General features: G+C 42.2%; 1 protein-coding gene across 2 annotated transcripts in view; it reads right to left on the bottom strand.

Moving 5' to 3' along the window:
- Positions 1-12,231, bottom strand: part of dlg4b (discs, large homolog 4b (Drosophila)) — a 75,865-nt gene that overhangs the window by 60,737 nt on the left and 2,897 nt on the right. Inside the window, exon 1 of one of the 2 annotated variants that reach the window (XM_073938224.1) lies at positions 6,096-7,901. Within the exon in view, the coding sequence (XP_073794325.1) occupies positions 6,096-6,395 (300 nt within the window). The 5' untranslated portion in view covers positions 6,396-7,901. 2 annotated transcript variants of the gene reach the window in all.

Raw genomic sequence — 12,231 nt, 5'->3', positions numbered from 1 at the left:
GATCAGGAATGAGTTTTACAAGTTTAACACGTTTATAAAACAGTGCATGTGTAATGAATTACAGGGATTTTACAGTCTTCATCACCACAGCCGCGCATCAGTACATTTATAAAAGAAGACTCTTCAATCTAGGGCTGGACAATAATTCGATGTCAACTGCAGTAGATTTTTTTTTAATAATGTTGATATGAGTTTTAAACCCATTTCCAGTATTTCGATAAAAATATGCACCAAAATTTAATCCATGCGACCTCATAATATAGTTAGGGCATTTGTGCGACTGCATGTAATGGGTGTAGTGCGACCTGTTTTGATTTTTTCTAAAAATGTGCTGAATCGCTCTTCCCTGCCGCTGGATTGGTTCATATCAGCTGTCAATCACTCAAGGCTTTCCGCTTTCTGCTGACGGAGCTTTTGTGACCACCGGGAAATGCAAACGGCTGAAGCGTGAAAAGCACACAGGTCTGCAAACCCCACATAAACTTACAAATAAAGGCGCTAATGACAGCGATCATGACATGTGCTGGGTGTTAATCCGCCGGCTGAGATCATTCGAGCGTTTTCCGAGAAGGTGCCCGAGTCTCGATGCGCTGCATTCACTGCGTGTTCAGCGCAAATGTCTACGAAAATGTAAAATCTAACATCGTACACGTTATCGCCAAAGAAGCTCGACTTTACTACGTTTAAACTGAATCTAATGCGGTTTGCCAGTGGTCATCGCGAGAATCCTGCTCTGCCTGCTCATGTTTTGGTGCAGCTGACTTGCTTTCCACAAACACAGAAAAATTAAGATCAGCACATAACGAGACTGAGCATTTAAAATGAACCATACTTTTAAAGAGTGATCGAAGTGAAACTTTATTTGATTTACTTTTTACTATATGATGTGTTTGTGGTAGTTTATTCAAGCCTTTCTGAAAGGATGAGTCACATGCTAACGCCGTTTGCAGTAGGCCTGCCACGATAGACGGTGTTGAAGGTGTTACCGGTTTTAAGACGCAACACCGGTGACATCGCTTTTCCACTGTGACACCGTCCCTACATTTGTTTTTTTTTTTTAACTATTCGTTTTTTAATTAAATATTTGTTTGAATTAAATGGAAAATATCATTCTAAATAATTTACTTAAGACGAGAGCATGCACTATAGTTATAATCTGAACATAGCTACAATGCGTCATATTTCATTTATCACGTGAGGAGATTGAGAGCAGTCGAATTTACAGAAAGAGAACGGCGGACGATTTTGTGTCAAAACGCAATGCAAAAGCGCCTGTTTGCCAATATTTTGGGTTCAAACCAAATGCAACAAAAAATGCAATAAAAACGTTTATGAGGCAATCTGCAAACTATGCCTGACAACGGTGGCAGCATCTGGAGGAAGCACGACTAATTTATACACGCACCTTCACGCACCTACTTGATGTTTAACTATGGGTGGGTCGCGAGTAGACAAGATCAACAGCCATAAATACGCAGCACACACTGTTATTTAAAAAATCACGCGACCATCATCTCACAATGTTGAATAATAAAAAATCGTATTTTTTGTTAAAACGAGTGATTTAGCAATGCCGCGCCATTAAAAAGCCAACTGCAGAGCAATGCAGCAACCATCGCGGCAACCGCAGCGGTCACTTTTTCCGAAGTTCAGCTCTTCTTTTTGCACTTGATTATTTTACGTTTAATGATAAAAAATCAATCATGAATAGGCCAACAAAAGTGTATCCTGTGTGTGGGTGTGTGCGCGTGTATTTTAATCACTGAAGCCGCTCTCTTCAAAACCCGAAAGATGCTTCGTCTGTCTGGCAATATTTCGGCTTTTAATCAAATGAAAATTTAATTTAGATGAACCGATATTAAAAAAATTGCAGTAAAGTAACTTTGATGTGCGGCCACACATCGAATCTGAGGTCTGATCTCATCTCTCTCTTTCTCTCGCTGCCATTCAGATATCGATACAGATGCCACACAAGTCCAGTCGCAAAACTGAGGCTGGTACCAGCGGACAGAATAGCTGAAGCCTTTGCGAAATGTCAAAATACAGCACTGAAATTAACAGGCATGAAAGTCTTTGAGCCAAAAAGTCTATCTGTAGGATGACTGTATAAACGCAATCAGAGCCAATGTTATGTAGCAGTTGTGTCGCCTAATAATTATATTAATTCTAATAAAATGAAAACCAAAATAAACAATTCATTGCATTTTCCGTTTGATAAAAAATATAGGGAAACTAAATAAAATGAAAGGGTGGCTAGTTTCTATTAATATATGTTTTAATATTAATAAAAATATGTTTGGTCTATTTAAGCTAAACGGCTATATACGCCGCCAATAGGCACGCCATTCAATAAATATTATTTACTGTGTACTGGGTTATAGTGTATATTTTACAATAAAAACTAAATAATGCACGCCTCGCTGTCATTTAAAACATGCAATTCACAACACACCAGAGCTGTAGTCTATGAAGTGTGTAAAGTTACAGGGAGGTGTTGGTCAATAGTCATACTGAGCACCACCTTATTGAACTCCAATATCTCTGAGGGAGATTGGCAGAAACCAATATTAACCAATATTAACTTGAGAGATTTTACAAATAAAGGGCTCTATTTTGACAGTCCATGCGCAGAGCGCAAAGCGCAGGGCGCAAACGCTTTCAGGGCGTGTCAGGACGCGTTTTTGCTAATTTAAGGACGGAAAAATCTGCTTTGCGTCATGGCGCATGGTCTAAAAGGGTTGAGTTTATTTTCTTAATGAGTTATAGGTGTGTTTTGAGAATAAACCAATCAGAGTCTCATCTCCCATTCCCTTTAAGAGCCAGCTGCGTCACGCCATAAGCGCATTCGCTATTTACAGGACGCAAAGTAAGTCTAAGTGGAAAAACTGAGCATTTCACAAGCAAACAGTTCACAGAAAACAGTTAAACAGAGCATCTACTGCGTGAGAATGAGAGATATGGATCTACTTTCACTTTCACTCGTGAATAGGGAAACCTTTACGCACAGACATCAATTAGTCTATAAAGAAATACTTTTGTTTGTTAAGCGCAAAGATTTGTTTCAAAACTATTTCTAAATTCAGTTCTAATTTCCAGCAAACGAATAAATGAACAATAATAATGAAGTGTGCTCAAAAACCTGAGTTATATCCTAAAACACATGCTGTGCCCCATATGGTCTAAAACCTGACAGGTGGGCAAATCTAAGCTTGTTTTTAATAAAACAAATATAAATATGGATATAATAAATAATACTGCTAATAATAATAACATTATACAGAAGCAAACTGTTATGAATGAACTGAAAAAGCCTCCCAAGATGAAGAAGACATAAGTATATAGACATAAATATATTTTAATCCTTTATATTTATATTTTATATCTATTCTTATTATATCTTATATATATTCTTATTATATCCTATATTTATCCTTAATATTAAATTTTTTCATATGTTAAGATATTTGCCTATTGCGCGTATTAAGCAGTGTGTAAGTGAGGCGCAACTCTGTGCTGGATTTTAGACCGGGTTTGTTTTGGTCTAATGAAAAATCTATTATAGTTTCTCAAAATAGCAACACGCCAGCGGTCCGCCTCAGAACGCCTTCCTTTACAGACCGAAACGCCTATGAGAGCACATATGAGCGCTAATGCATTTGCTATTTAAACAGACTACTGACCACAAACTACAAATTGGTCGACATCGCACAACCCTGGTTGGCAATTCAGTGTGGAGTTTGCATGTTCTCCCCATGTTGGCGTGGGTTTCCTCCACAGTCTAAATACATGCGCTATCCGCTTGTTAAGTGGTGACGTGTTGGTGACGTATGTATACTGTTTCCGGGTCCAAGCCGCCACTCATTTGAGTGGAGAAATCATTCGTTTATGATCACCTTTTATTCCTGTCACACATTAAAGTTGATTTTATATAAAATCATAGTGTACACAACAATCTCTGGGCTTGCTGCAGAACAAATATCAAAAATGTAACAATTTATAAAAAATAAAATCACTTTCTGGCCATCGGATATTAGGCATGGACATATATACTGCCTTCGTGATTTTCGTAAGTATTAAATTGCTTTGTAAACGTTTATTATTACCATTTCATGAGTCTCCCCATTCAGTTGAATAGAGCGCTTGGACCCGGAAGCCGCTTCGCGTGACATCACACTTAACAAGCGGATAGGGGAATTGGGTGAGCTGAATTGGCCGTAGTGTATGTGTGTGTGTGAATGAGTGTGTCATCGATGTTTCCCAGCACTGGGTTACGGCTAAAAGGGCATCCACTGTGTAAAATGTGTATCCGCTGGATAAGTTGGTGGTTCATTCCACCGTGGCGACTGCTGATAAATAAAAGACTAAGCCGAAGGAAAGTGAATGAATGAATAATTAATAACTCCAACAATCTTCTAATTTTGTCTTCTATTGGTGGATCTTATGTGAGTCACAGCATGATCCCGCCCCCTCAGACAAGTAAACACCAATCAGAGCTGAGCAATGAAGAGGGCAGGGAAGATATTCTGATTCAAGATTACAAAACAGGTCAACTTAAAATGATAAATTGTCATGATAAACACTTCAATGTTCCATATATAAAGAGGAAACAGCTAATCTGATTCCACAGCGACGCCTTAAACAAGGATAAAGAAAGTCAGAAAGCTTGGAGTGAGTATTAAACTGAACATGAAGATCATCACAACTGAACAACAGCAAAGAGAAGACCATTAACAACTTCATAAATCATCAGCATACACCTGATGAACAGGTCAAACACACACACACACACACACACACACACACACACACACACACACACACACACACAAAACAGGTGTAAATCGCTGCCAGTATTTAAAAACACACCCTAAAACAGTTTGAAAACCAGAAGAACTCTCTCACACGCGCAGACACACACACAAAACGGGTGTAAATCACTGCCGATATTTAACACACACACACATACAGACACTAAAACACCAAAAGAACACACACACAACAAGTGTAAATCACTTTAAAAACACACACTAAAACAGTTTAAGGAACAGAACTCACTCTCACAAACACAAACGAAACGGGTGTAAATCACTGCCAATAAAACACAGACATTAACACACTAAAACATGGACGAACACACACACACACACACACACACACACACACACACACACACACACACAAACGAAACCGGTGTATATCACTGCCAATATTTAAAACACACACATTAACACACTAAAACATGGACAAACACACACACACACACACACACACACACACACACACACACGAAACAGGTGTATATCACTGACAGTATTTAAAACACAGACATTAACACACGAAAACATGGACGAACGAACACACACACACACACACAAACACACACGAAACAGGTGTATATCACTGCCGATATTTAAAACACACACATTAACACACTAAAACATAAACACACACACACACACACACACAAACATGAAACGGGTGTAAATCACTGCCCGTTTTTAAAAGACACACACAGACACACACACACACACACACACACACACACACAGAGAGAAAACCAGAAGAACACACACACACACACCAAACAGGTGTAAATCACTTTAAAACAGACTAAAACAGTTTAAGGACCAGAACTCACTCTCTCTCACACACACACACACACAATCACACACACTTGAAATGGGTGTAAATCACTGCCAATATTTAAAACACACACATTCACACATTAAAAAAAGGACCACAACACAAACACACACAGACACACACCCAAAACAGGTGTAAACCACAGTCAATATTTAAAACACACACACATTAAAGCATCTCACACACCTGCTTGTTCTTCAGAGCAGAAACTGTTTTTGGACCGGCAGAACTCACACTCACACACACTCACAGTGTGTGTTATATAAAGTGAGATATGATGCTACACACACACACACACACACAGCTGTATAATGAGACGCGAGCGCGAGACGGCAGCGGTGTTGTACGCGGGCGCGTGAGAGAACGCTGCAGTATTTAGACACATTGCGCGCGTGCACACGCACACACACACTGGCATGCACACATACACACGCGGGCCGCAGCAGTCTTACCTTAGTGGTCACTATACACAGGCAGTCCATGTCAGGACTGAGGGGCGACAGACGCGCTGAATCCCCCCCACCCTCCCCGGTCTGTCCCTCCGCCTGTCGAGCCTCCTCTCCTCGCGCGCGCGCTCGCTCTCTCTCTGTCGCGCGCCCGTCTCGCAGCTCGCGCGGGAGAGACAGACGGCTGCGGGGACGCGAACAACAGCACGACACGCGCGTGGAAACATGAGCGAAGCTGGCTGGCTGACTGCGGTTGCCTTGACAGCGGGGCTGTTGTTGCTCTAGCAACTGTAGAGCAGTTGCCATGGAGACTGACAGCGGCTGTTGCCATGTGGAGAGACTGACGCGGCGCTAAAAAGTACAGGTGACATCACAACTAGCCATATTAGCTTAGGTTAGCTCACACTGCTAGTCTTGTGGTGAACAATTAAACTGTGAGCGTCATTGAGAGAAAGAAAATAGTTTGCTCTTGTAATCTTTAATTGAAATATGCAAATGAACTTTCTGTTTGTTTTCAGTTAAATTCTCAGATTATGTCTGAGGTAGTGGGCGGGGCTAACATATTTAACCACGCCCCTCCAGCTGTCAGTTTTAACAATAAACAGAAATGGTGAGCAGCAGGAGTCTGTTAGGTTGTAACTTACCCTTTTCCTCATCTTTCTGAATGAAACGCCTACGTTACTACATCCAATCAGCTCGCAGTAGAAAAACAAGCCACGCCCACTGTTTGCTCATTTAATATTCAGTTTCTCCAGGAACTGCGTCACAAAACGAAAAAAAAAAGGTCACAGCTTCTGGTTCATACGGACTTTAGGGCCAGTGGAGTAGCGCAAAATGAGGGGGCCCCCTTGCAGGGATCACTGACGGGGGCCCCTGATGAGGGGGGGTGAAGGGGGGGCGGGGGTAATGACAACGCGGGGAAGCGATTACAAATTAAGGAGTGGGTAAGGGGGGCAGGGTGGAGCGGCAACGCGGGGAAGCCTTCACAAACTGAGGAGCGGTCACAAACCGAAAGCGGCGAGAGTGTCAAAGTAGCCGAAAGTCATTCATTTTCAATGAGAACCGGCGGCGAGAAACAGCACGGCGCGTCTTCTTCGGTGTGGCCGTCAAGGAAAGTTGAAATCAAGTCAACTTTATGTTAATGATGCTTACTGCATCCAAAATGGTGAAAAGCCTTGGAGTAACGATTGATGACCAACTAAACTTCTCTGACCACATTTCTAGAACTGCTCGATCATGCAGATTTGCACTCTATAACATCAGAAAGATCCGACCCTTCTTATCTGAACATGCAGCTCAACTCCTTGTTCAAGCTCTTGTTCTCTCCAAACTGGATTACTGCAACTCTCTACTAGCTGGGCTTCCAGCTAACTCTATCAAGCCTCTTCAACTGCTCCAGAATGCAGCAGCACGAGTGGTCTTCAATGAACCTAAACGAGCACATGTCACTCCGCTGCTCGTCCGTTTGCACTGGCTGCCAGTTGCTGCTCGCATCAAATTCAAAACTCTGATGTTTGCCTACAAAGTGACTTCTGGCTTTGCTCCTTCTTATCTGCTCTCACTTCTGCAGATCTATGTGCCCTCCAGAAACTTGCGTTCTGTGAATGAACGTCGCCTCGTGGTTCCATCCCAAAGAGGGAAAAAATCACTTTCGCGAACGCTCACGCTCAATCTGCCCAGATGGTGGAATGAACTCCCTAACTGCATCAGAACAGCAGAGTCACTCGCTATTTTCAAGAAACGACTAAAAACTCAACTATTTAGTCTCCACTTCACTTCCTAATCTGCAATTGCCTCTGAATATCACACTAACTGTACAAAAAAAAAAAAACTACTAACACTTCCCTTCTTAGACTTTACAGACCTGAAACTTGCCTTTAGTACTTATTCATTGTTGCTCTTAGTTGTGTAAATTGCTTCCTTGTCCTCATTTGTAAGTCGCTTTGGTTAAAAGTGTCTGCTAAATGACTAAATGTAAATGTAAATGTCTATGACGCGGTTCAGAATGAAGAAGTCCACCGCTAGAGAAGAGTTCAGTACGGTGGTCGCGAAGTACAAAACATCATTACAAAGTTTGAAACAATTTAACAAAGCTCGAGACAAATTTACATTTTGAAAAACATGTTTACCTATCATTAGACACAATTACATAGGAAAAACAATTTTACCAAGGACAAAACAAATTTACATTTTAGAAAACAAATTAACAAGACGCAAAACACTTTTACAAATCCCGAAACAAATTTACAATTACAGATTCCCTGCGGAAAGGGAATGTACCACACCCCGGAAGTGACGTAGAATGTACCACACACCGGTAGTGATGCGGGGGAAAGTTGTTGTTGCTGGTGAGCGCGGGAAATTCGCGCTGTGGAGTACATGGCGTAAACAAAGTTTATGGTGACCAAACATGGACTGCGGTCGAGGGTTGTTTTGCCCATTTTGTGGCAAACACATGAGCAGCTTAACACTGTTTTACTTTGCGTGTGGTCGGTGTTTATAGTTTATAAAGTATGCGGACCAGACGGAAACACCAGACCTTGCGCCAGACATGCTGCATCACTGTGTTCAATATTTTAACGAGATCCACTCGTACGCTGTAATCATAGACATGATGTCAAGTCTACACGGTGTAAACATCTGCTAGAGGACTCTTAGCAGTAAACTGTAGGAAGCCTGTGTTACGGTTTAACTGGTGTCCGTGTTAACTGAGGCCCCCTTTCAGATGTGCAAACTATTAACGTTTGCAGATTGGCAGATTGGTCACTTTATCACAGCAACAAAACATGCCCATACCGAATAAAGATTCTTATTCACTTGGTGTCAGTGTATCATTGTTGATTTAATATTTGTGTGGCAGAACAGCATAAACCAAAATTAATCTAAAGAAATCATTATAATTGACATGTCATCAACGGGATTCGAACCCAAGTCAAAAGGTTCTGCACGAGTATCAACAGACTTATCCAACTGAGCTACTCCGGTGCACAGGTTAAGATCGGTTTTGGTATCTTTAACAGTCAACATATGCCGTGCTTCAATTGTTTCCATGTACTTGCATTTACATGTTTCTATGCACTCTCACGCTGATATTTTCTCAGAATAGCTCTAATTTATTATATCGCAGTTTGTCAAACCATGATTTTTATAGTTGTAGACTTGTGGAAACCTGTCTACGAAGTCACACACAAGCTGGATATTATTGATATTTTCCAGTGTGTGTGTTACATTCCGCGTCACTACCGGTGTGTGGTACATTCTACGTCACTTCCGGGGTGTGGTACATTCCCTTTCCGCAGGGAATCTGTAATTGTAAATTTGTTTCGGGATTTGTAAAAGTGTTTTGCGTCTTGTTAATTTGTTTTCTAAAATGTAAATTTGTTTCGTCCTTTGTAAAATTGTTTTTCCTATGTAATTGTGTCTGATGATAAGTAAACATGTTTTTCAAAATGTAAATTTGTCTCGAGCTTTGTTAAATTGTTTTAAACTTTGTAATGTTGTTTTGCACCTCCCGGCCACCGTAGTTCAGAGAACACAGACCTGTGAACTTTGGTTCCTACCACAGTTCCCAAGAGTTTGATTATTGCGGTTGCCGGATTTTCAATTATTGAAAATTGCGACGACGCGGGGCCCCCTAAATCACCATACCCCCGTCCGCCACTGTTTAAAGCACAATCCCAGTTCTATTTTTGTGCCTTTTCACTTTCCCTTTTGAAACAGAGGGCTCTATCACCCGGCACAAGGCGCAACGCAATTGTTGTTTGCTAGTTTCAGCTCTGTGCAAGAGTTCATCTTAACTGAAAGCTACGTCGTGTTTGCTGGCCTTGCATCATGCACCTGTCAGTCAGTCAGTCAGTCTGTCAGTCAGTCAGTCAGCACGTAACCTCAAAGGGTTAAACAAATAACGCACAGCACTACTACGCTTACAAAAAAGTTTGCGCTGTTATAATTCACTTACCTTTTAATGCATTTAGGTGCGATTATAACCCGCTATTGAAAACAACAACGACAATGACTGAATGTTTTGAATGAGAAGCTGTAATGTAGCCGTGGTGGGATGGATTTTGGTGTGGCGCCCCGCCATAGAAGAATGAATGTAGCTGAAACCATGGAGTACTATACAGGAGTTATGATTATCTATTATAGAATTTTGGCGTTTTTAATTTGTGGATCTCCTGACTCGCCTGCAGGCACGTGCACAAATACGGCATATGCCCTTTTTAGTCTTGGATAGAAAGTGGCCTTCCACAATGATCTGAAGTGCCCCTGAGACACACCCAGACCCGCTCTTCAGTTTGCGGGCAACAACCCCCCCTTCCATACGCGCGCGATAACTGTCACTACCCGTGTGTGTGTGTGTGTGTGTGTGTGTGTGTGTGTGTGTGTGTGTGTGTGTGTGTGTGTGTGTGTGTGTGTGTGTGCGTGCGTGCGTGCGTGCGTGCGTGCGTGCGTGCGTGCGTGCGTGCGTGCGTGCGTGCGTGCGTGCGTGCGTGCGTGCGTGCGCACGCGCGTGTGTGTGTGCGCGCGCACGTGCGTGCGTCTGCCAGCGTGTCTACGCTATGTATGTGCGTGTGTGTCTGCGCTACTTGTCTGTGCTATGTGTGTGTGTGTGTGTGTCTGTCTGCGTGTCTACGCTATGTATGTGCATGTGTGTCTGCGCTACTTGTCTGTGCTATGTGTGTGTGTGTGTCTGTCTGTGTGTCTGCGCTACTTGTCTGTGCTGTGTGTGTGTCTGCCTGCGTGTCTTCGCTATGTATGTGCATGTGTGTCTGCGCTACTTGTCTGTGCTGTGTGTGTGTGTGTCTGTCTGCGTGTCTACGCTATGTATGTGCGTGTGTGTCTGCGCTACTTGTCTGTGCTGTGTGTGTGTGTGTCTGCCTGCGTGTCTACGATATGTATGTGCGTGTGTGTCTGCGCTACTTGTCTGTGCTATGTGTGTGTGTGTGTGTCTGTCTTCGTGTCTTCGCTATGTATGTGCATTTGTGTCTGCGCTACTTGTCTGTGCTATGTGTGTGTGTGTGTGTGTGTGTCTGTCTGCGTGTCTACGCTATGTATGTGCGTGTGTGTCTGCGCTACTTGTCTGTGCTATGTGTGTGTTTGTGTGTGTGTCTGCCTGCGTGTCTACGCTATGTATGTGCGTGTGTGTCTGCGCTACTTGTCTGTGCTATGTGTGTGTTTGTGTGTGTGTCTGCCTGTGTGTCTACGCTATGTATGTGCATGTGTGTCTGCGCTATTTGTCTGTGCTATGTGTGTGTGTGTGTGTGTCTGCCTGCGTGTCTACGCTATGTATGTGCATGTGTGTCTGCGCTATTTGTGCTATGTGTGTGTGTGTGTGTGTGTCTGCCTGCGTGTCTACGCTATGTATGTGCGTGTTTGTGCTATGTATGTGTGTCTGCGCTGTGTGTGTGTGAACTTGTTGCAACTCCACAAAAAATGCATCAAACACTGATTGGTAAAGTTCTTACTGTAGTATTTCTCACAAACGTTACGTGAGATCTGCTTCCTGAGGCGATTGAGGCATGTTGCTGACAGGCACGTGGGATCGGTGGGCGGGGATAACTCGCCTTAAAGGCCCAGTGCAAAAAAACAGCAACAACCTTTTCCCAGCTATAATCCAGACACTTCAAACAGCTCTAATAAATACTCTGATGGGTGTTTTGAGCTGAAACTTTACAGACACATTCTGGGGACACAAAAGACTTATAATAAATATGAAAAGAGGGGTAACCTATGTGCCCTTTAAATAATAAATGTTATCGGTATCATAAAAATGATTACAAAAGTATCGGTATCGTATCGAATTTAAAAATTGTGGTATCGCCCATCCCTAATCTTAATTTTGCTGAATGACTGTGCTTATTGTTGGTGAACGAGCTGTTATAATACGCTATAATAATAAATAATATACATAATATGTCATCAATATAACTTGTCTCTAATACAACAACAAACTCTGTACCACATTGGATGTCATTCCCTCCCTGTAAATGTTAGCACATGTTGTTTACAAACATGGACCTTCGTCAATAAGGATGCATGAAGTAGCGGAAGTGTGATCTGCACATCAATAGCAGCATTTTTAAAAACACTGTACAACCATAATATTTCTATAGTACTGTGACGGTTGGGTTTAGGGTTGGGA

Source organism: Danio rerio, chromosome 23, assembly GCF_049306965.1.
Source record: "Danio rerio strain Tuebingen ecotype United States chromosome 23, GRCz12tu, whole genome shotgun sequence".
Taxonomy (NCBI): domain Eukaryota; kingdom Metazoa; phylum Chordata; class Actinopteri; order Cypriniformes; family Danionidae; genus Danio; species Danio rerio.
Note: the sequence above shows the minus strand (reverse complement) of the source record. Positions and strands in the feature narration are given on the sequence as shown.